Raw genomic sequence first — 26,051 nt, 5'->3', positions numbered from 1 at the left:
AATCTGCTAGCTAGCAGGTTGCAGCTAGCTAGCTAGCAAGATTGCACTGCTTACTAATTAACGTTGATAAACCCAGGTTTACCACACAGTTAAAACACAGCTACTTACATTTGAGGATAAACTTGCATAAGAAGTTTCACTGTAGATGTCAAGGCTCCGTGTTGGCTGGTAAATAAATGTATTTGACCCTTCTATTGAGATTGCGGGTAATGTTTCTCGGTTATGTTCCCCAAGTCCACAAATCCAAAACTATACTTTTAAAGTCTATATCACCAGGTTGCCTGATCAAATTCCAACAGCCAATAAACCAGATAGGATGCCAAGAGCATGTTCTACAACATGGGATCATCCATTTCTATCTACAGTAAAAGCTGTTCACCTGTAAATGTTTTTTATAAACTCATCGCAATTCTCTGCTCAATAGTTTAATTTTATTACTATTTTACACATCATCCAATACAATTTTCCAGGAAAACTGTTTCAATTTCAATGTAAGTGTTCACTTTTGCTCAGTTTCCATGACTTTTCCAAACCTCTAAAATGACAAAAAAAATTCCATGGTAGCTCTACCGGCAGGGCGAACCTTTAACCAATCACAGGCCATAAATTATTTTGACAGATAAATACTGAACAGGCTTCTGGCTTTCTGCACCAATTTCTCTGGCCGTTCAGAACACAGCAGCGCCTGACGAGGTCAATCCAGTATTTCAAACAAAGGTCAACAGAGCCTTTATCCTTTTCCTCCACATTGCAGGGGCGCAGGCCACGTGACAGACACTTAGATGTTATAAAGCACAAAGCTTATGGCATAAAAAACCAAACATGTGCAGTTAGATGTGTAGACAGAGCTTATATATATATATATGCGGAGCTATTTTTACTGTGTAATGCTGTACTTAATGACTGTGAGATTAAGTCAGCTATAAGAGCAGTGCAGGTCAACAAGCTGGATTGCCCCTGTGGGATTCTTGCTTCAACGATCAGACAAGAGGTGGTACATGTGTTAGTACATTATCAACAACCCATACACATTTCTGTAGCTCACGTTTTCCAAAGCATGAAGGAACATTGATTTTTCCAGTTTCCAGGAAGCTACTAGGTTCTGCACATTGTTTTTGTTGTTATATGTATACAAGTGGCCTTCAGTTGCATGGAAGTAGTTGTGAGCAAAGATCGTTTGGGACCAAAATGATCTCTTCGAGAATTGACAGCTGAAAATACTGCATTTATGAGCTCCTCTCTTTAAAGTTGTTTTCAGACATGATCTCCAGAAAATGGTTGCCTTTCACAGCTAAAGAACGCAGCAGGAGATTGCCTGGGTCAGATTTATCGTAACAACAGGAACATCTACAGAGCATTTGGATGAGGGGTGGCGTCTGGGTAGAAGCGTGCAGGAGGAAGGACAGGATGTATAAATCCTGCTGCGGAAATCATGTGTCTTTGTTTACAGCACATCCATAATGACGTTGGCCCTTATCACCCAAAGCTCTCAAATCTCATCGTCTTTCCAAGTTGACGTCTTCTGTGTCTTGGCTCCTCTTTTTCAGCCCCAGATCGTTTGTATTCTTTTTTGGTGTTTTTCCAGTTTTGTGGCTGAATGTGCCCATGTGACCGCGAGCTAGGGGGCGGGTTCTTGATGTCTCTAACACATGACAGACATTCTCCAGAGGTTTTACTAGGGGCTGACAGAAAATGTTTCACAGAATGTCCGGAGCATTCCAGTATTTGCATTCTCACACAGGCCCTCCAGATAATATCAGGAGACTATATGGCGTTCATCGCATGTGTGCAAGCAGCTCAACAGTGAGTAACATGCAAAGATAGACATGTGTGACAGGGTTATTACACATTTAAAGGTTCAGTCTGTAAGATATAGGATATAGGTTATAGGGATCTAGGGGTAGAAATTTTATATAAAATAATCCTAGTGATGTTTCCACTAGTGTGTTTCATCTAAGTTGTATGAAGTGCTGTACTCTTAATCCTAGAATTGGTCCTTTATATTTAATTACTTTATATTTACAGGGAGCTGGTCCTCTCTTCAGAGACTGCCATGTTTTTTTTTACATTTATACAGACTAGACAAACTATAACCTGAAGGCTGCCACAGGTTCACTTACCTATCAACATTTACTGTGATATATTTTCCAACTAATAAAAAAAATAGCTACCTGGAAAATTAGTAATAGGTCTGAACACCTTAATGCTTTTGGAAAACAATCAACAGTAAATAAACTTGTTGTAGATGAAACATGCAAAAACTGATGACCTCTGACATGAAGACAGAACGACTGCAGAGCGAGTTAAGTGTTCTCTGGAAAGCTTTCCAGTCATTAGTGCACAGTAGATCAATAAATGCATCTTAATCTTAATCAATAAGCAGGCAGTGTGGATTCCATAAATCAATGGTGAATTACTGGGTGGCGTGAAGTGCAACAATCTCTCATATAGAGGCAAACACACATGTGTAGTCCATGTACACATACATATTGTGCATTTTCTCTCAAAAAGTTTCCACACAGACACATACACATATGTACACAATGTTTATCTTGATGAAGGAAAGAATAGTTCCCAACCATCGCAAAAAGAATTTAAAATCCCAGATGAAATCAGGAAATTAGGAGAGGTGGCAAACGTGAGGGAAAAGAGATTGAGATAAAGCTTATCTCCAAATTAGAGAACATGCACTACAGAGAGATCTGATTCATCTGATGTTCTACAGTGGAAAGTTGATTAAGGCAGAAAAGAAGGTTAGCAGTTTGCTTGATTTATGTTTTTGTCATGGACAGAGGACGTCAAACTTACTATAAGTCCGTTTGCGTGTTGCTGTTCGTTACTTTGGTCCTTAAAATTTTGAAAAAACAATGTTAGACTACTGCTGTAGGACGAGTCATTTCATAAAGCATCCTGAGCATCTGTTGGGTCCAGAGCAGTGACAGCAATCCCCTCTTATCACATGGTGCGTCATCAAATTCACCAACTTGCCACATGCAGTAATCCTTTCATCACATGGTAAAATCCTCTGTCGTTTCCTTCAGTATAAGTAAGAGTGGGATTTCTCATTAATTCTTATCTATAAGGTAAACTCCACACAAGACTACGATCTCTGAGCTTCTGCACATTGAAATAAATGATATCAAGTTTCAGTTAAAGGAGGTTTATATATTGATAGTATCCTTTTCACAGCAGATATTTTGACATGTTATGGTTAGGAGGAAAAGCTAGTTTTACTCATAACATTAACAATGGATCTGTTAAAGTGTCCCGATAAGAAAGAGTGTCAGTGCACAGTGAGTCAGCATGTTCAACACCAGGACCCTGAAGGAATGGATTTCAGCAATTGTTCAATTTAATTTTTACAGATCCTTTCTTCTGCGATTGGTCAAAAAGTCTGCTGTGAAAACGGCCTGAAGAGAAAGATCTGTGTGGGAGCAATGGCCCTTTTAACAGTGCCCATGATTTGAGACTGATACATTTGATGTCAAACAAAAATCCCATTTAATAATAAGAAATATGTTATCACCATTACTTTAATTGTTTTGGATTTACCTGAAACTCCTAAAGTGTTTATTGGACTCAAACACTTCACCCACCCGTCCATCGGCATAGTGGTGAGTAAAATAAAGAGGGAATTTTCCTCTTCAACTCAAGACGCATTTAATAGCAAAGTGTCTAATTACTTTTGAACCTCTAAAAATCAGGCACCTTATATCTCCCACAGTGCTTTCTATTTGGTTGTAAACCTACTAAAACTAACCACTTTATTGTTTATCCATTATTTTATTTTAAATTGAATTAGTTGAAGCTCAGAACATAAAAAAAAGGTAACTGTCCAGTGTCCAAATACTTCCACTCTCGTCAGTAAGCGTTTCCTCGACTCTTGTTCCGGAGAAAATTGTTCATAGTTTTACCAACAGCTAAAAGTCTCACCTAACAACCACATGAAGCAGAAATTATTGCTCCATTTCCTTTCAGAAGGGCTGAATGGAACATATGATGAAACAAATACTGCACTACACCCTCCTCAACCACTGGCCCAGACAGAAACCGTAAGCAGGGAACTATCCCACAAACACACACACACACACATAAAGTAACAGTGCAAGCTACTGTGGTCTAACAAACAATGATAACAGTGAGGTGGCAGACCGAGCTGCAGCGTATTGTATTTACCTTTGCGATTTGCAGCAGTACAATGCAGTGCTTGATGGACTCTACCATACTCTGAAAGAGAAAAACTGAATTTATTAACCAAGTGCTCAGACAAAACTGAACGATGGGATTAAACATGTGTTAAAGTTCTGACTTACACAAGTAGTCTCTTTCAAATTTTCAATTTTCTGTAAAAAAAAAAAAGAGAAAGAAAGATAAGAGGGTAGTAAAATAAACAGCAGCGTAAAAACAAATACCAGAAAAAGAGGTGCTGGTTCAGCCAGTTTAACAGCAAATAAACGATTTGAGTAAAACATCAACGTGATAATCCATAACTAGACGAAGCAACACTTCAGTTCATTTTTGTCCTATGAGACAATTTCCCACAGTGAAGAGACTGGTTACAATGAAAAGCCAAAGCAATAAGAAACAGAGCTCATGTCAGAGAGGAAGTGAATCACATTGCTCCTTGTAAAAAAACACACCTTGGCTACCAATACATTCCTGAAACTGAACCGCTTCCTTCAACAGAACTGAAAAGACTCTCTGAAAGGACCTAAACAGCTGAAAAACAAGAATTGCAACTGTTGGGTTTATCCCATTGACAGTAAATAAAGATGGACCAATTGTCTACTTCCTCATAATATTCAGAAATGAAGCTGAAGTATTACGGATGTATCCCATCTCGCACATTTGGAGTCACATCAACAATCAGGAGATTGAGTTGCAGTATCGAGGTCCTGCGATGATAATAATAATAATAATGATAACTTCATTCCCACACTGCAGCCAGTCATCAGGTTGCTTTGGCTTCACTTTTAGGGAACTATGGTATTAAGTATTACATTTACAGAATGCTGATTCTAACAACGATTCCTAACTGGCATATCCTAATTATTTTCAATACAGTACCATTTTAATAATGTGTTATTATTGCTAGCTGTGTCAGAGCTGAAACTAGAAACTGATTGAAAGAGAGTTGTGCATCAACTCAAATTAATCATTTCATTGTGTGGTCGAGCTTCTCAAATGTGGTGATTTGCTGCTCTTCTCAGTTTAATATAATTGTAAATTAAATATCTTTGGGTTTATTGGTTGATCCGACAACATTTTTCATTTTTTGGTCCAGGTAGATTTTTATGAGCATTTTTCATTTTGTATTGACAACATAATGAATTCAGTCCGTCTGTTCAGGACAAATTTTGGTGGAGAAGAATATTTTGAATGATTTTATTTTTTAGGGGGTCTTTAGTCGTTAAACTGACAAACTACACATATCAAAGTGTGTATTTGTATGCTATGATCGCCATCATATTTTCTTTCCAGGTCTGTGTGTCAGCACGGGACCCTGCTGTGAGCCACTGCTCTAATGACAGCGAGAACATGGACGGGAAAGCTAGGGCACAAGGACAGAGCAGCTCTTCTGGTACTCACTCTGCATGATTCATCCTCTTTGCAGTCCTTGATCTTCTCATCAAACAGCTGTGTGAGAGAGGAAAAAAGAGGAATGGAATATGAGCTGAGACGGGTCTATGGTGAAATGAGCACCGGGATTATGAGAAGGTTAATGTGTACGGAGGACATGGCTTCAGCTAATGTGGGGAAGCAGCGAGCTCTTCTCATCAAGAAAGGGCACTCACTCCTTTACATTTTCTGCCTGAGACGACATTCTGCTGCTTCTTTTAATACATGGTTTTGTGCTTTATCACAGTACTACCACAAATCTTACCGAACAAGTCAATGTGAGTGGTGGAAGACCTATATATTTGACATCTTTATGAAGATGTAAATCATCACAAATGAAATGAGAAAGATTGACAGGTGTTTCCACATGGAGTCCTACCTTTAACTGGTCAATCAGAATCTGCAGGTAGGCATCAGCTTCAGCGAGCTTCTTATCAAAGTCTTGAACACTCGGAACGAATCCTGTCTCGGCCTCCTGAGGACGAAGAGACAAACACAGTTGGGAATCAGCGCAACGATAAACATATCCAAGTCAAACAACATGTTGGTATTTTCATATTAACACATATACTATATTTACATGTAATCAATAGATTAATTAATAGAATCCATCCATTGATCAAAAAAAGGCTTGGGTCTGTCACCGCCTGGTCAGGTACGGTTTGTAACTGTTTGTAAAGGTTGGACAGAAACATCAAGAGTTCAGAGAGTTTTCCAGCAATGTACTGTACTGTTGTAGATATGGATACTATTGTTTGAAGCCTTGTTGCCATGAAAGGCCAGCAGGTCTATCTGCCGCTGACTGGAGGCCAGCGAATGTCAGTATTCAACCAAAGCTATATCAGGAAACCTATGGCTGGAATTGACTTGGCTAATGACAGAGAAGTGTGCGTGTGAATGGGTTGAGGCTCACTCAGATACATAGTTTGTTAATTATGTCCCCTTAATAGGCCACATACTCCAACCACACACACTCACACATGGGCCCAGACTATTTCATTACAATATATCCATTAAAAGGTAATTACTCTACTATTGGTAGAGAAGATGTGACCCAGCATCTGCCTATGTGTCTGAGCTCACTCGAGCACCCGGAACAATCTGGTCGGCTGTGAAACAAAAGCAAAAGCAGGAAAATGAAAACGCAAACGCACACAATAAAAGACTTCCTTCAAAAAACAGCCCATATGTAAACCTGTAAAGAGAAAGGACACTCTGGACCAGTGACAACACAATAAAAACTCGATGCCAAACCAGTCAGATGACAAATGTCTTGCAGCAGCGTTAACTGCTGCACAGCTGTAAGTCTGACATGGAAAAATCCGACAGATTAGAATCAAACAGATGTGTTGGTCATAAATCTTTATCTAACCATGTCTGATGCTACCGCTATCGCTGCTTCGGACTTGCTTCGGCACACAGTCCTGTTGTGGTCTGACTTTGAGGGGGCTTTTCCTCCTGCTAAAGACGACCTCACAGGAACGTGAAGAAAAGCCATTAACCGCCAAACTGCTGTTCACAGCTGTCCCAGCCTGAGATCTGTTAAAGTTTAAACTGGAAAAACCTGCTAGCTTTCTAGAGAACAAAGTCTGAGTTAAGTCAGCGCCTGTGAAGTCTGATGGTAACTGGCCAGACTTCCTCAAAGGTTCAAAGGTGATTTCATCACCAGCGTGACCGAGGGAGTAGCTGTCCACATGAGGGCCTGAGCAAAAATCTAAACTGAAAACAATGGATGTGTCAGCAAATTGGGTGTCTGGCTCTTACTCATATTACACTGGAAAAACACTGATATCTTTCTCGGGAAAAAATACATTATGATCACTTTTACCCAAACGAAAGCAACACAGAGCAACACAGGCCCCTTTGAAAATACAGGAAGTAGGTGTTTAAAACACAACTATGCAACAGAACATCTATCTCCTTTAAATTTAAGTGGTACAGTGAATATTAACAACCATCAGGACAACCGCTTCAACATAACAATATTTACAAAGTAGTACACCAGCACCAAAAAAAAGTAAATGTGCAGAAACTCAACTCAACAAAGAACTAAATCAAAACATGCTTATATATTAACTATGTTCAAGCCTATGCAACTGGCATAGGCTTGAACATGGTTAAAAAAGAACAATAAAAGCAGGAATTTTAAGCTGACATCGTGAAAACAAAACTGAGTCCCCGTAATTACCAAGCGCCTCATGTTTTGTCAACATACTTACTGGAGGCGAAGAGTTTGTACAAGCAGAGCCGATAAGTTTAGAAGCCAAAAACCGGAGGCAGGTTTTATAAACAGCCAGCGTACCACCAGGTCAAACTATTCACTGCTCCGCTATTCCTGAAATATTCCCAGACGTCTCCTCTCCCACTCATTCCCGCTGACCGGACTGTGGATCCCTGTGCGTGTGCATTGAGTGTGCGACATAGTGGGAATAATTCAGAGCTGTGTGTGACCCCTCCCACATGAACACTCATAAACCCACACACCCACCCACCCAGCCCAGACTCAACAAACAAAACTGCTCCTGCACCTCCCCCCCCCTCCCCCCTCCATTTCTATTTGTCTTTCCATGCACACAGTGACCCACTTCAACATGCTGTTGCCCCGGCAGGAAGCGCAGTGCAGCCGTTTAACTCCTTGCTATGGTGCAGTGGTGTTGGTGTGTTACTTACTGGGTGCCTCCCTCCAATGGACATGCTGGGTTAAAATCTTGTGCATCTCTCCCACTGGGCCATTTAGCCTAACAAAAGATGGTCCCTCTTTCTCTACTTCTTCTCTTTTTCCTCCCTGTACGGCAACAAAACCATCAGCTTTGGTAAAAAGTTCATATTCTCTCTTCCTACCCCCACTGAGAAAGAGAAAACAGTCTCCTCCTTCTTGTTCCCCCACTGCAGTCTGCCAAGGTAAAGCACAGCAGCCTTCAGACTGCGCTAGGAGGGCAGCCAGTCTGGCTTCAATATATCCTTCGGCAGCAGGAGTGTTTGGTATGAGGCAGAGAGAGCAGTGGTAATCCAGGACCCTCCCCTGGCAGGAAAGGCACACTTCCTCTCATGCAGGCAGAGGAGAAAACACACAAAGCAGCAGCAATTGCTCAGAGGGACAAGCACTAACAGCCCAAACCGATTGGCTGTAGCAGTGAACGATGTTTGGTTGATCCAACAAGCAGTTCGCAGATTGGCCACTGCTGGGTCACATGTCGTCTGACGAAGGATATGTGTGTGTGAGAAAGCAGGCACACGTAGCACATCAGAAGGATTTGCCCCAGAGGGAGGGACACCAGAAAAAGGAAAGAAGGAGGGAGGGTGGGAAGGGAGAGCAAACAAAAAGGCTGGTCATGAGGGGGAAATGGAGGAGATGGGTGGGAACTCCAAATAGGTAATGATGATAAGGAAAAAATTAAAAAAAGACAGGTTTTGAGAAGGTAGGCAGGGAAAAAAGTTGGACATGGAAACAGCTGGAGGGCAGACAAGAGAACTAACTGAGTCACTCAATACTACCACATTCAATAAACATCCCACAATGACAAAACAAAGACAAACATCAGTGTGACAAAACTTTCGCCAGCAAATCAGCAGTTCAATGATCTTTCTTATAAACTAAAAATCATCACTCCTTTATCAGACTTGCTGGTTTCGGACAAGCACTGAGCTCCAGAGGATCTTCAGACGTTATCCAGGGGCTGTATGTGAGAACCCAAATGTTGGAGTGAGAACCTGCAGACTTTCTTGTAAAATCTCTACAGAGTGTCTGAATGAGCCGATGTGAGAACATGGCAGGAGATCCGAACAAACATACGTTCCAAAAAAAACAACACAATTTCTAGATATCTCTGCAAACAATAGAGACAATCTCAAGTGTCTGTTGGTCAGAAAATCATTCCCCATCATATGATATCATGATAAGTGATGTCTTGAAGAGGTCGCAATGACATCAGTAAATTACGTTATGCGTAGTTCATAGGGTTAGCATTATGCATTTTTCCAGTTACCTCTGTATCCTGTAAGACCCAATCTACAGCTTCACTATGAAGTCAGGAAGTTATGTAATATAGTATCATAATGCATGAACTTTAGCAACCAAAAAAACCAAACAAAATCAACATATTATTTCACCAATCAGTCATCCTCATATGGTATAAATGATGTTAACCCTCTGATGCTTTTCATTTCTATTAACAATGACATGACTCATCAATGGCTCACCTTCCCTGATCCGAAGACAAAGAAAAATCAGGTACAAGCATGAGACCCAGCTTCAAGGTGCTGAAAACACTTTAGAAGCAGATCGCCCGGATGTCATCATATGAAAGATGCGATCACAGTAAATGATTCACAGGGTTTTCAAATGAATGGAATCGGAGGTTCAATAAAAATCCCTCAATTAAAAGCTTTTGATATCCAGGTAACATTTACCTTCACTTCAGAGTTTCCCAGTCGTCAGGCTTCACAATATCTATTTCAGTATCCTCTTCTGGTAACTCAAACAAGAACATGTTGGCTTAGAATAAATAGAAACCACACCTACGTTGGCTGATCGCGCCCCACAGCTAAATGACTTACTTGTAAATACACTCAATGGATTGGACTTACAGACTCATATGCATAAACACATACACTTACACAAAAACATGATAATAAAGCTACTTACTCGTAGTTGGTGTGTGTGACGAAGGATAGTTCCCTCTAAGGCGTGGATCCACTTCTCCCGCTCATCTGCATCTCGGGCTAGGAGCAGAGACAAACCAAATAGATTAGTTTTCACACAGACACCATCTGGAGCCTTTACATAAGTTTTACACGCCATTGACTCCACGATACAACAGTGAAATGAGATTAGCACTGGTCCGTCAGACATGGAAACAGTGGATTCTTCTATGAGATGTTGGCTTTTGATAAAAAAAAAACTAGAATTCTGCTCAATAGTGATGGATCATTAATGATTGTGTTTATAGTTTAATAAACAATAAAATAACCATAATCTTTATTTGGAAAAATGTAGCTTTAAAGAATGACTTTGATATTTTGGGTTAATTGCTTATTTTTTGCTGAGAGTCAGGTGACCAGACTGACATCACTCTTATGTCTTTGTCTATTATGTCTTATCCTAGTTGTGGCTTCATATTTATGATACAGTGAATTATCAACCTTCTCATGCAACACAGACAGCAAATAAGTGAGAGGCCCAAAATGTTGAATGTAAATGTATTCCTTTAAATTTATGAATAAAGTTTTTAATGCTGCAATGTGGCAATTTTTTAACTTGGCTTGTGTCCATGAACAAATCTAAATAAAGTAAATTAGTACAAAGCAACTTTCACATAAACATGAAGAATAACCCATAAGTAATGAATAGAATGATAGTAATACTCCTGAGATTAATAAGACTATTGCAAAATAATATAATTGAAACTAATAACAAGATAACTAAAAACATTAATAATAGTAGTAGCAGTCGGTGTTCAGCAAGATCATGGGGGCGATGGATGGGTTGAAATCACAGATTTAGACAGAGAAAGCACAAAACTATGCGAGAGAGTGAGAACAAGCTAACTTACTAACATGCATTAATAGGACATGAATGACGAAAAATGGAGAGACAGAAGAAGAACATCTTGAGAAGTCCAGCATATAAAGCCTACAGCAAGAGGAAGGTTCAGGTCAAGACTCAGACAACCATAACTACGGTCCTTATCAAAAAGGAAAGTACTAAGCCTGAGGTAGAGAGGGTGTCTGCCAACCTGGACACAAAGAGGAAGGATAAACTAGAACCACATGGAAACCTGCAATCAGGCAACACAGTGTTCGAGTGGGTTATGAGTTCTTTACGATATGATGGTGTAGAACCATCTATGGTTTAGGATGTGAGGAGGATTTTAAATTCAATTCTAGACTATACATGACAGGAAACCAACACGTCTTCTCTCCTACATCCTGTCAGTGCTCCAGCATTTTGAATCAACAACAGAATCTTTAGAGACTTTATTTGGCGGTCTGATAATAATTCTTGTCAGGAAGTCACAAGGCGAGGTAAAGTAAATTTTATATATTAAATTATAAAATGAATACCTGGCTCTTTAATACCTACAGACTTGACCACTGTTGATAGAGTCCTCTCTGTCCATCCACTTAAAAAAAAGTTAATTTCAGCTCTATATAGCATGGTTTTGGATCTTGGGCGTGCCTCCACAGATAGGCTTAGAACAGCATGAGAGGAAGACTTGGGTCTCTCTCTATCAGAGGACACTTGGACTTCCATACTTAAACTGGTTAGCTCGACCTCCCTCTGTGCACGTCACAGTTTAATTCAGTTCAAAGTGGTGCACAGGGCTCATATCTCCAAAGCATAACTATCATCTATGTATCCTGATATTAGCCCACATTGTATCAAATGTGGTTTTGCTGAAGGTTCACTCATCCACATGTACTGGTCGTGTTCGAGCCTTACCAACTACTGGAGAGAAATTGTCCATAGACTCTCTCGGGTGTTAGGCATCAGATTGGAAACAAGCCTGTTGATTGTTCTTTTTGGGCTCATGGAGGCGGAGGTCAAGTTGTCCATAGAAAAACAACGTACTATATTCTTTGTCTCCCTGCTAGCTAGGCGACTGATCCTGCTCAGGTGGAGGGATGCCTCCTCCCCCACTCATGCACAATGGCTAGAAGAAATCATGTCCTGCTTAAAATTGGAGAAGGTTAGATACTCGCTTAAGCAATCAAGTGGGAGATTTCCGAAGGCGTGGGGTCCTTTTCTTAATGCATTCCAGTCTTTGTGAAAACCTGGCCATTAGGTGCAGCTTAACAGCACTATGTACTCTTTGCTTATGCTTATTTTTAGCGCAGGCGCTAGATGTGACAATGTGCTCATATTATTGTAGTGTATTGGCAGTGACTGGACAGGGATTATTTTTCATTTGAAGATTCTATTTGAGATATTCTTTCTTTTCTGTATAACGTTGCATTTTTTTTTTTTCTGTTTCATTTTTTCTGTTCTTACCTTGTGTTTTTTTTTCCTGAAGTTATATTGCCCAATTCATGTCTGTCTGGACACATTGGTGTTGATCGTTGCACTCATGTTTACCTCCTGTCTCTGTAATGTCCATTCAGCATTGCACTTACATATACTGAAAATCCTTCAATAAACAGATTTTGATTTAAAAATTATAAAAATAATTCAGAAAAAGACAAGGCAGCAACTAACCATACTTTTTAAGTAATCTATTACAGGTAGTATTTGATTTATTACACAAACTGAACAAGCACTCAAATTTTTGGTGAGTGAACAAAGTACCAAAGAGACAAAACTCTACAGAGATTTTTTTGGGGACAAGGCTGTGACAGCATAGATGGTGATTGCTTGACATATATTCAAGCCCTCCCTCCAATAAGCCGCTGAATGGAAAATACATTAAGCGGAAAGAATGTGTATGAATGGAAGAAATTTCAACCTTTGGAAAGAGCGTATGATTTTAAACTTAATGAAATTGAGCAGGGCAAGGCTGCAGCCTCAAAGCAATGACAGAGAACAAACACACTGCCAGTGACATTAAACAGTGACTCATTATATGCCCCAGAATGTGCAGTACAAAATTGTGCCAATGGCGAAAATGGACACAATATTTTGTCCTGTTCCACGAAATGGAAAAGAAAGTAAACTATATTTTCAAGCATTAAAAGGTTTCCAGTTCACGTGACAAGTGACTCTACATCTGCTTTACTGTGCATGAAGAGGGAGGCAACCACAGACAAAAAAACCATAGCTCTAAAAGCTGTGAAAAAAGAACTTAATAAGATATATGCCCCTGTATCACCTGCCAAACTATATCCTGTGAAGGAGTCATTTTTCATTGAGCTGGAAACAAGAGTGTGCAGCAGATGAATGGCTGTGCTAGCCGAGAGGCTGAGCACTGCCACGGCAGAAAAGCTTTTAAAGACATTAAAAGGTGGCCGATGTTCAGGCCAATCCACTCAGACAGCGCCTCACTGCCCTCTCACGTTCCCCTTCAGCCAGACTCTCCACAGGAACAGATTACTGTTGCTAATGTTGCTTAGCTCGGTTAATGCCAGAAGAGAGGTGATGGTTGCGGGGCCAACCATCACCTCTGTAACTGTATGAACAGATCTTTGTCCTCGTCTGTGGCTAAAATATACCACACAGTTTACTATCCCAGGTAGGTGTGAGTCAGTGGGCAGATCACATGGGAGGACAGAGCGTCTGTGGCTGTCATCTGACAAGAACCTCAAGTGTGAAACTGCATCTTAACATTCAAACAACTAGTACGTTAACCTGGAACATTACCCTCATACATACATACATGTATTTTTTTATTTCTGTATTAGGGTATTTGGCCCATCCCTTCCTGGATTACCAGACATCCCTAATTAAACACAAACGTCTTCTTCTAGGGCAACATTGAGAAAACATATGGGGGAAAAAGGAGAAGACACATCTCTTTCTCCAGATAACTTGTTTATAAATTTCCTATTACAGCTTACTCTGTCTTTGTGCAACATTAATACAAAATTAATATCTTTTATAATATCTTACAAAACAGAGCATTGTGCAGTTCACCATAAAAAAAGAAAACCAAAACACGTTATTTACGTCATCATTTTGACAGACTGTTGGACAAATTCACCACTACTATAATGACTATAAGTTATAATAATAATATATTTTATTGGTAAGCACCTTTTTAAAAATAAAGAGCATTCAAGAGGATAGGACCACCTACCCTTGATTTGGCATCAATAATGTGGCGCCTGAAGGGGAGAGTGAAGAGGAGATACTTGCACTAGTAGTAGTGCTTGTCTTGAAGGGGGGGGGGGGGGGGGGGGGGATGTATAGAAGTAGTCCTGCTATCCAATGATAGACATATATAAAAGACCCTGGAGCAATAGAGAATGTTAGTTGTATCTAGAATACTCTGTCTTTCAATCATTTTCTTTGTGGACAGATAAGAAATGGAGATTAGTCCTTTATTGTGAAAGGGGTTAAAGGGTTGTTATATGCTGTTTAGCAGCTATTATGAAATTTAATGGGAAGGAGGGACAAAAAAAAGGGACAAAAGTCCAAAAGTCACTAAGTAAAAACCATTTCATTTACTACTGCACAAAGCTGACGTTAACAACAAATGACGCTGTTTCAACGCTGTCAGAGTGCAACAGTCTCACAGGCCAACTTTTAAGTGTCCTACCTACGGGCGGGACATTTACATTACATGTAATTTGTCCAAAGCGACTTACAATTCTTACACTCAACATTTATGAGGGGCCATTTAGGTATTTAGGTTCATCTTGCCAAGGACACTTCGGCATGCAGATGGGGAAGAGTGGGATTTGAACCGGCAACCTTCTTGTTGAAGAACCACCACTCTACCACCTAGGCCACACCGCAATGACAATAATATTCAGGCTACATTAATAAACCAACAGAATGATAGCCTATTAGATAGCTATGCTGCATTTCTATGCGCCTTGATGCCCCTTAGTGGCTGGCAGCAATAAAGGTCATAAACCCTGCCTCCTCCATGTTGTTGGATCGGACATTGACCAAGCAAAAAAGTCAAAGTAGAAGTCAAATACATATTTCTCGGTTTAAGTCATTTAGGTAGTTATTATCACACTGATTTAGCTTGGTTTTAACCTAATTGATGCTATAAAAACTGGGTAAAACTTCAGGATTAACAGCTGAGACGACTCAGGATTGGTGGAGCGTGTGTATTGGGGAGACCATGATACAGCACAGACTCTGACTTCAATGTCATCGGTGCAGGATGGCTGCATTCATATCTGGGATACTTTGACTTTTTCTGTGTTTTCTATCATGTGTGACGAATTTGTAAAACAACAGATGAGGAACTGGTACCGAAAAAGTGTTTTCTGTATACCTTGTGCGGAAACAGTGGGAAAATCTATTCATCCACTCCAAAGGGAAGCATCTGAAGAAACAAGCGTTTAACTCAGCTTAGGACGACTCATCTGTATCTCACAAGTCCCTGAAACATGAACAGGTCTCACCGACTGATGCATTAGAGCAGTAGAAAAATCCAATAAATCTAGCAAAGATGTCCAAAGCTGTGAATAACTTCGCAATTGATACAATGATCAATGATGCATGTTTTAGATACAGAGTATGAAATGGCTGTGTTTTTAATGCAGTATATACAACTATACTGCCAACATATTGCTGTCTTCATCTTATATCCATATGTAATTTCAGTGTCGGTCCAGTATGCTGATACTCCGTCGACCATGAATGCCTGACATCTGGCAGACTGTATTGGAGGTCAGATTGATTAAGGGAACTAAGAATAAATAAATAAGTTAATTAAGTAGTTATAGTCCCCTAGACTGCAGAACCCATTATAAAATTCAAGTAAACAAAAAAGAGATCCCAACAGTACAGTTACCACCCACAGACAAATGCTGTGTCCAGATAAAGTAACAAATAAACCTAAAAGCACCAGTGGTGTTTTCCTCGAGGAATCCATCTCTGAGTTTTCCCATTACGACACTCAGCCTCTCCCCATGGTGATGCTCCTACCTTCTCCAAAAGGCTTCTCTGTCAATTATTCATTCCTTCCCTCTTGTTCTTGCAATCGTCAGACAAGCTGATGAAATATTGCAATACATGGTCCGGTGGGAGGTCCGAAGGTCTAATGCTCTGAACAACTACCTATCAATACTGTGACCTTGTAGTTAGCCAAGAACATTTTAATATGAATATAATCTGAGGTCAATGAAGTCATGATGCATTGGTGGAAAAGGTAAGTATCTGTTAAAACCTTTTTCCATTCAAACTCTGTTTTATCTCCAACTCTGTGGCAAAAAAGGAAAATGAACACATCTTAATACTTTGGAGGTGGGATCTGCACCTGACAACGTTTTTATAAATATACAGGTGCGGATTTCAGCCCCTAGTAGAGCAGAGTTATTCAGAGGTAAGGAAGAACCCTGGAGCGAGGAGACTAGGAAGAAGGCATGGGGGGGGGGTCTTTGATCCTGGACTGTCAAAATGACAAAGAAGGAGAAGACAAGAGATTGATAGCTACTGTAGATAAGAGGGGTGAGTGAGAGGGCTCTCAAACAACTCTGATGCACTGCCGGGGGAAGAGGGTCTGATAAATAATGAATGCTTCTCTAAATAGAAAGACAGCACAGAGCTGCACTCCAGGCGAGCCAATTGGGCAGTCAACTCAGAATTACACATCAACATGTCCTGTCAAGAAGATCATTTTTGTTATACCATAACACAAGCACACTTTGATAATTGTGTGTATCAGCAGATGTTTTGGTCCTGTAAACTTAAAACACTGGTAAATTATCAGTTCATTCACTGTGACTTTTTTCTTTAACCCCTCTTAGTCTTGGCAGTGATGCTCAACCAGTCCCACAATAGAAATCTTGAACATGCCCCAGCCCACAGCAGCGAAGAGTTTTTTATACCATAATAAGGCGTAGGCACAGTACTATGCTGCGAGTTCTCATTGATCTGGAGAGGAAGGATACCTATTGGCACTAATATAAAAAAATATGTATGTGGGACCAGACTATCAAACAGCTGTTCTATTATTACAACAGATTATTTTCTTTTTTTCTGTGGTCATTGTTGCATTATGGGTTATTTGTAGCCGCAATGTTGCTGGTCCCGTAAGTCTGTTTATAGTAAGTCTTTAGTTAATCAGCAGCAGTTTCTGAAGGCTGCTCCAACATATTCTGCTGTGACAGGACATAAATTCACAAAGAGTTGACATGACTTAACGTCTTACGACGTCTATACTGCAGAAATAAACCAGGAAGAAAATCTGTCAAACTGCCAAGAATTAAATAACAGAAAATGAGCTTGAATGGACTGAAGTCTGAAGAATGCAGGATTGAGATATAGAGAGAAATCTATTCACTACAGTAACTCGTGAGCAGTTTACTCACGCCAAACCAAACCAAACTTCTGACTAGCAGGCAAACACAGTTGCATTGTCGGATGGGAGTTATGGAAGGATGAGAAAATTGCCGTTCAAATTCATTCACTCGAAGGCCTGTTTTACCATGACTTTTGTGCTTGTGTAAACAGACACATTCAGACGTTGCCGTGAATGGGACACTGACTGCATAACATGCTTAGATCAGGATCCTTTTACAACAACAGAGAAATGTCCTCCTGCCCAACATCCTGTGAGTCTCTTGATGTCCAAGCTATCTGCTGATGTATCCAGAATCTCATGCTCAGTATACAGTAAGTGTTAATGTGTTGCCCGTTTGTCCTTGGGGAATATCTGAAGAGCAGATGTGTCTGGATATGCTGCTTGAACTGATAAAAAAATAGCACTTAGCAATTATGTGTCTTTGGGTAAAAAGAAATGATGTGTTTTCTAATTTTATTGGGTAATAGTTTGGACAGCTGTTTTTTTGTCTTTGGTGTCTGTGTTGCCTCATTAGGAAACATCCTGCCAGCAATTAATTCCCTCTTGACAGATTTAAATAATGCTTTCAAATTTGGACTCTGATCAGAATAGCATTAGCATACACTGCTGATGTTATCCTGCTCTCTCTCTCACGTAGAAGTCTCTCAGAATCAGCTAATTTAGATAACATTCAACCAGCGCACCATCAGCAAAATACAGGTACAAACTACGACCTTATTGAGGGGAAAAAAAGACATAATTGTTTAGCTAAAGCACTTGTAAAGCAGGACAAACAGTCAGAGCACATAACCTTTTCTAAAATAATACACAGTCTGTACAAACATATGACTAATATGGGAGACTGATCACACTCTTCCCTCTGTGATACTTCCCGGCTGCCTGAAGGATACTAAACTGTTTGCATTCGCACAGCTCTGAACTGTCCTTGAACCTCCATCACAAACCAATTCAGCAGAATGTTACGAAGTATTCTGTTCCATCCTAACTGTACATCCCAGAAGACAAACAAACACAACGCCTCGATCCTTTCGTTCTGCACTGGCATGCATGCGGACCATGAGACGTGCATGGTTTTCTCCTTACCCTTGCGTTTGTAGAACCACAGCATACAGCTTCGGAACACAGACATGGAAGAGGGCATGGAGGAAGTGGTAGGGGAGGGGGGCACATGGACTGTGGCTGGTGACCCTCAAGAAGAAGGTGAAGGGTGCTGGTGGTGATTTGTGAGAGGGTTTGGTGAGGTCAAGACGGATACAAATGGATAGATGGGAGGACAGAGATGGAGGAGATTTGTTAAAGACCTGGTGGCGTGATAGAGCAAAAAAAAGATGTCTGTGGGACACTGGACTGGACAGCTCCCTGACAGAAAGAGGGGAAGGGTCGGCAGGACGGGACGAGGGGGGGACACAGATCCTGTAGCTGGGAGTCAATCCTGTCCCTATGGAGCGACTGGTTGTTAGAGTGAGCGGTGTCGGCAGCGCACCAAAGGGCGAACAGCGGCAGCAACAAGAAGAGACCCGAGCTTAGCTTCCAGCTCAGCAGTATTCCCTTATTACTCCCAGAGGCTCAGCTGCACACAAGCAGCAATCTTCTTCCTCAGCCACAGTCAAGCGTAGGGGGGGGAAAGCCTTACTTGCTTGTTGTGTTCCAGAGGAATCTGTCAAGCTTGCAGTTGAGCGGATCTTGTTTATCTAACGAAAAATATGCATCAGTCCAACTTCATGGCGCTTGGAGAGGTTCCACAGGAGGGGAGAAAAGACCTGACTGCGCGTGGCATACTTTGACATTGTGTGGATGCCTGTGTGCATGTGTTTCCTGGCATTGGAGCAGACCAATCCAAGTCTTTAAAAGGCGGGGAGGGAGAGAGGCATGAGAGAGAGAGAGAAAGTGAGAGAGCAAATGGACAGCAGGGATGGACGGGGAGAGATCACAGAGAGCGAAAGCTAGTGATGGAAAGAAAACAGTAGAGAGAGGGGAGAGGCAAAAAAGAAAAGAGAAAATTTAAAGCAGGATAGCTCACCTTGGAAATGGAAAGTCTTCTGGTCCACAGTGATGGTGAATGTGCTGTCGTCCTCGTCATCGATGCCGATCACAGCTCCCTGGGCAAATAGTGAGAGAGAGGGAGGGAGAGACAGAGACAGAGACAGTGGGACACGTCATTCTCTACTTTCCATTTCTTTCCTCATACCCTTCATATGTTCCTGCAGCCCCCTTGATCGGATTTTGTTTGTGAAATACCCTTGATGCATCTCAGCACCGCACTCTCTCCTTTAAAAACTCCATCTCTTTCTGCCTCACCTCTTTCTCATTACCACTGTTCCTTTCACACACACAGCACATGCACGTGAACCTTGTGGAGTATGGCAGAGAAGGGAGGGGAGGTGGAGGTGGGATATTGGAGAGCGAAGGAGGAGAAAGGCAGGGCAGGGTGGAGAGAGACAGACACAGGGGACAGGCAGCGAGCAGCCAACTGGATCCATGGCCTGCTGACTAGCTAGGGCATTAGCTCCTAGCAACAGAAACAGGGCGTGTGACCCAAGAGCTCCCTTATAAAAACAAACCAATGAATAATTATACAAATTATAAATTATATAAAGATGTTATTACATCTTATTGGTTTGGAGAATAGATTTCTGACACAATCATAACAAGCTGGATGTTGTCTCTGCTGTTCTAAAGAAAGTCCAAAAGAATAGAGGGTTACCTCAAGCCAACAAGAGCTCTGATGTTGGTATCTTGTGATGTGTTGTTGAGGCTCAACTAATTAATAACACATCATAACCTCAGAAATTAACTAGTGTGTTATAACTTATCTTACAAGAGAGCCCATTCTATTAGAGACAAGCTAGTTTAAAGTTAAGAGAGGGAAAATGAATGAGTAACCAAATTATAATTAACGTGTGAGATGAGACCCAAAACACTAACCTTATAAAGAATTGTTAAAGGCAAATAAATGGGTTGGGTTCAATTTACTGGATTCCATTTCTAAGCTAATGTTAGCTGGTGTGAAACAATTGTTTGCAATGTAAGAGAGGCACTAAGACAAGGGACTCAGGAGTGAGAACCAATCTCACGTCCTTGGATTTTCCCCCCAAAATATATTCTGACTTCTTAGACACAGGCTACTAGAGGCACCCGGGAAAACTGGAGAAGGTCTAACAAAAAGATATTTTGATCTGACGGAAAACCGTGCCATCCTGATGCCATTCAGTGTTTAAACTATTAATACGACCAACTGTTTTCCTTACTGTGCCTGAAAGGACCTCAAAGATGTTTATTTTCACTGACTACAAAGCATGGCCTCATAAATTACATGAAAGGTCATCATTTCCTGACAGAGGGTCAACAAAAAACTGTTGTCATGTAATGACTGATGACAGAGCTTAGACATTTGAGAAGGGACATGAGTTAAATCATTTGACTCAGTGAAAAACCTCAGTTACGTTGTGGCATGTGGAAATGAATCCAAGGACAAACAGCATGACATTACATTAGAGGTTATGGCTTACTGTTATTTCTAACAAGACCAAGCATGCCTGTTATAAGCAGGGCCACAGAGCCTGTTGGGAAACTACTTCGTTGGAAACTGACAATCAGAGTGTTTGGCACGACATGTGACACATGTATCAGGGTTGACTACAAGTCTCTTCTCAAAAAACTGACCATGAAAATGAGAATCCTTTAAATTGGCAAAAGGTTTTTGTAAGTTTAACAATTTATTATTCTTAATTTTCCATGATGCATCTCATCACTTTACTTGAATGTAGTCTTATGTATCACAATAATCCATCCCTTACTGAAACCTCTGACCTCTGGCTGTTAACGCTGGATCCTCTATTCAGGTAGTTTCAGTAGCTACTTCCTCTCTGCAGTGAGAACAGGTGGAGAACAACAATGCATTTAGGCCTGAAACAGGTTTGGTGGTAGAAAATGTGGCTTTCACCTCTGCTTCTGTTAAAACTCATGAGAAACTCTTGTCATGCACCATAATCACAAATAATATCTTAGTGTTTGTGTTAAGATACCAATAACATGCATGTAAATAGGAAGAGGGTGGTTGTGTTAAGACTCTTTCATGGTTTAACACATCAAAACACATGCATGTACCCTGTCTAATTGTGGCCATTGAGAGATCATGAATAGAGGCACTCACATATTCATAAGAAGGGCTGCATCAATGATGTCAAAAAACCACCCACATTTAGAAAAAGATTATATGGTGTACAAATACACTCTTAAAAGGAAACTACAGTTGAGTCAAAGTGTCTACATTCCTTTTCACTTCAACTTGAATGTTAAATGACATTCACTACTGAGTGACATCTACTGACTGAAAGAGTAGAGAGGAACAAGAGAGGCTCCACAGTGTTCAAAGCAGAAGGAAGAAAAACACACTGAAGCTGCCCTCAGGCGTGCACTGAACTCTGCTACTCCGTATTTTATCTGGAGAAACAAAAGGAAAACAAATATCTCTGTGTCATACACGTAGAGGACACAGACGAAGGTGTCTACAGAGGTTGTGGTGATAAGAGCCGACGCCTGTGTGTTGTCGAGAAAATTACGTGATCTACGCAGTGGAGTTAATAGATCACTTCCTACCTCTGTCTGCTGCACCCGGCTGCTCCACCTCTCGCCTGAATAATGCAGAGGATTTGCTGCTGTTGTGAACCTCTGTGTTGTGCATGTGTTAGAGGCTAACTCTTGGTAAACTCCGTACCCAATTCTCTGGACTTTACCCACAGGTCATGTCTGAAAAGGCTTAAACTCACCTCACAACTGCCTCAATAAGGAAAGAGTGATGACATTCTGACTGTGTTACAGTCTACTAACAATTGATAACAACAGAAGAGAGGAGTTTAGAATTTCAGCTTTGATTTCCTGGTATTTACACCCAGATGCGTCAGAGACATTGCACTTTTTGTACCCAACTAAAACACTAAATCTTTGTCTCATTCAGTTTTTGAATTCAAATCCAACTATCTTTAGTGTACAGCAGTAACACAGGAGTTGGCCTTGCTGTTTTGATTAGAGTTATTTGTGGGATTGTGTAAGAAAAGAGGTCAAGCCACACGGGTCTTCCACTGCTCCTACACTTTAGATCCAGCCATGTGGTGAATCTTTTAAGGACAAAACAACAGCTTTGATTGAGTAATCAAAGCTTCTTCTTTCAGTTATAATGTCAGAGCAGTTGATGAAAAAACTAACACGCATTAGCAATCTGATCTGACGCGTAGGACGAGTGCTGCCCCCTAGTGGATATTACTCAGTACTGAAAACATATTGCAAAGACAACTGCACTGGTAATCCTAAACCAGTGAAGCAAAGGAGCTGCAGGAAGCTGTTCAAATAAGACAGGTGCAAAGTTTATGTCTTCCAGAAAATATACTGGAGGTTGCACCACAGTGGTTTTAGTTCACAGGGGTTTCACTGAGAAAGCCAATCTTGACAGAAGGTCAAACATGGGGGCTGTTGAAACCACACGCAGGACTACGACTGTTTGAAACATGGGAGCTCTTCTAATTAACTAGCAATGCGGAAAAAGCAACAAAGCTCAGCATGCAGAGTATTCGTCTCATGAATCAAAGTCAAGGGGTCAGGGCGGCATTGAGCCTGAGAATCTTACCCTGAGTCGCACACAGCCTCTTCTGGATCCTCGCATCATCTTGTCCTTTGACTGTAAACACACACCAGAACAGATAAGGATTAAAGGTCAGTACACATTATTAACTTATACTGGATGGTGCACACAGGAAATTATTTTAACAGGCATTTTTGGCTGAAGATGTTTTGACATAGCACAGTAGTTTCCATTGAGCTGCTTCGGTCTGAAAGTGCCGGTGTTGTGTCTCACCTTCCCTTAAACTGCCTCAGGTGGAAACTTGAAAGAGACAGAGCCATCGTTCTTTTTCTACTGTGACAAGTCAACATGTCTGCATTAGAAATGTGTCACAAACGCACTGAGCACATCTGTGGAAAGATGTTGCTCTCGCTAAGACCAGCTCCATATTATGTACAAGGCTGCAATATATCCACTGTACAGATAGTTTCGATTCGAACCAACTATATTCTTTAAGTCTCCCACTTTTAGTTGGAACATATAAAAGTTACGACGGAATACTCCTCCCTCTTGACTTGTGCTTGTATTTGAATGTAATTGTAAAATAAATGTTATGGAAGAAGATTGTTAGTGTTCACATTCACAATATCCAATAACGGAATATGACCTCTGATTTTCTTTATTTAAATCTCAAACTCGCCCATAACAGGTAAGTTATGTTTAATTCTAAGGAGCTCTCTTAAAATAAGATAAGATAAGATAAGGTAAGGTATTTATTCCATGTTGGGGATATTCACTTTTTAAACGTATGTACATAGTAATATATACATAACATACACATTTCTCTATAGAATAAAATATAATTTTCTGGGAAACATTCTTGAATAAAGTGTTGTGACCCTTTACTCAAATTACTCAGCAAACCTTTGGCGAATTGAACTGTATATAAACAACATGTTTTCAATATAAAGTCTTCAACAGAGAAGCTGCAAACAATGACCATGATTCCAATATTTGCTCATCTACAAAATATAGTTGGTCATTTTCTGTCAATACTTTTAACAACTTGTAGTTTCAGATGTAAATGAGAGTCTGTATCAAACTGTTTACAGATTCTGCTTCAACTTGACAATCGACACATCCCTGTGAGTGTTGAGCTACAGTTAGATTATCTCATCTGACATTCAAACCGGGTGTTACTTCAGTTAGGGCTCAGGCTTCTAGCTGGAGTAGTTGTTCACAGTTTGAGACAATAGAGTCACTGAGCAACTCCTGATCACATCACGTGTCAACTAACGATTAGTAAATGTCCTGACGAGTCAGTAAGTCAGCTTCTTTGTTTACTTCTGGTGACAGTGACAGCTTGTTGTCCGCAGTGAGCCAAACACCAAGCTAACACGGGCTTCCTGCTGCGGTGTTTCGTTAGCTCCTCGGCTAACAGTCCAGCTAGTGTTCACTTGTCACCACCTCACCGGGGACGAGAGTTTCCTCGCCGACCTTAAGAATCACAACCCTTTTCACCTTAACGCGGAGAAACATTCACAACGACGTTTGAACGCGTTAGCTCATCTCTGCTTTTAGCTTCGCGGTGCTAGCTTCATCACGCGGAAGTAGGGCGAAGACGGCGAGCGTTGATTGGCCGCTTATTGCGAGAGGAGCGACGCTATTGGTCGAACGTGGGGTCTATCAGAGGGGAGACCCTCCTCTGTGAGCCAGCTGAGACTCCTGACAAACACAAGGCCCCGCTCCCGACGGGCAGCGGCACGTTTAACCGCCTGCAGCCCGGGGAGCGGACCTCTCCGGCGGGCACGAACCCCGGGGAGCGACGTACCGTGTAGTAGGATAGCAAACCGGCGTTGTAGTCCAGCACGAACCAGCGGTACTGCCAGCCTTTCATGACGTTAGTCCACTTGCTTAGCGGCCCCTCCATGATGGACGCCATCTTTACAACAGGCTACGGCCGGGGAGGAGTCGGATATGGTGTCAGTGGGCCGGCGTCACGGCCGCGAAGCTGCCGAGGGAGAGGATGGTGCTGGTGATGAAGAGGACTCTGAGTGGAAAAGACTATCATCAGTGTTTCCATCAGTTAAACATCATCACCTCAGTTTAACACGAGGGGAAATCCCCGCTTTCAGAGTTCCACTGGAATAATAATGTAGTAAAATAAAATATACTCCCCAGTCTTATACTATGATACAAATCAATACTCTTCAGTGATGCATAAACAAGCTTTACTTTCATGTTATAGCTTGTCAGGATGTGAAGTTTATAGTTCATGTAGTTCATGAGAACTGTTTCTCTATAGATTTTAAGATCTTTGACTTATAATGTTATGACATGGCGCCTTAAAATGGAACAGAATTTAAAACATTTTTATACCAGTTCATTCATTTAATAGCATCACATTTAAATATTCATGAAAAAGTACTTCACCTATATATAGGTAGAGTACTTGTGAAAATGCACTACTTAAATTTACCAACATGTATGAGCTACAGTCAGCAACCCCATCCATTATGAAGTGGCATGTATTTTCAAACATATTGTAAGTTGAGGGTTTGCATAAAAATGTTAAAATCACTCAAGACTGCTTTAACTATGTAGCTTTAAGACACCTCAAGAAGTACATTTTTTTTGTGTGAATTAGTTGAATGCAGAAAAATGTATTTGATAATTCCATTAATTAGGGCCAGAGGACTGACAGACAGTGAGGCCCTATCGAAATTTTAAGGATTATTATTATTATTTTTCAGGCAAATGAATTGGCTTTGAGAGGGGAAAATGTACGTATTCTGGAGGAATTCTCAAGGGGCGTGGCAAAATGGCTCAACGGTGCCTCCGGAGACCCTTAGAACTCGTTCACATGACCGATCTTCAAAAAAATTGATGCACAGGTGTATCATGACCAGATATATAAACAAGTCTAGATTCGCAATAACAAAAACGTCACAGGAAGC

The 26,051-nt window shown here is 40.9% G+C and overlaps 1 protein-coding gene across 7 annotated transcripts in view; it reads right to left on the bottom strand.

Moving 5' to 3' along the window:
- osbpl9 (oxysterol binding protein-like 9) overlaps positions 1-25,048 on the bottom strand; it is a 36,075-nt gene extending 11,027 nt beyond the window's left edge. For 2 of the 7 annotated variants that reach the window (XM_062394979.1, XM_062394981.1), the window contains exons 1-9: positions 24,926-25,048; positions 23,161-23,211; positions 19,558-19,636; positions 10,265-10,341; positions 5,999-6,094; positions 5,590-5,637; positions 4,314-4,343; positions 4,177-4,227; positions 2,809-2,847 (exon numbers count right to left, since the gene is read on the bottom strand). In XM_062394979.1, the coding sequence (XP_062250963.1) occupies positions 2,809-2,847; positions 4,177-4,227; positions 4,314-4,343; positions 5,590-5,637; positions 5,999-6,094; positions 10,265-10,341; positions 19,558-19,636; positions 23,161-23,211; positions 24,926-25,036 (582 nt within the window). In that variant the 5' untranslated portion in view covers positions 25,037-25,048. Of the gene's footprint in view, positions 1-2,808; positions 2,848-4,176; positions 4,228-4,313; positions 4,344-5,589; positions 5,638-5,998; positions 6,095-6,991; positions 7,011-7,838; positions 8,050-8,289; positions 8,697-10,264; positions 10,342-19,557; positions 19,637-23,160; positions 23,212-24,925 lie in introns of those variants that run through there. The other 5 variants (XM_062394980.1, XM_062394982.1, XM_062394984.1 and 2 more) reach the window with 4 other exon arrangements.
- Between the last annotated feature and the right edge of the window lie 1,003 nt (positions 25,049-26,051).

The sequence above is a fragment of the Platichthys flesus genome, chromosome 9 (genome assembly GCF_949316205.1).
Source record: "Platichthys flesus chromosome 9, fPlaFle2.1, whole genome shotgun sequence".
Taxonomy (NCBI): domain Eukaryota; kingdom Metazoa; phylum Chordata; class Actinopteri; order Pleuronectiformes; family Pleuronectidae; genus Platichthys; species Platichthys flesus.
The sequence above is the reverse complement of the archived record's forward strand: the minus strand, read 5'-3'. Positions and strand labels throughout refer to the sequence as shown.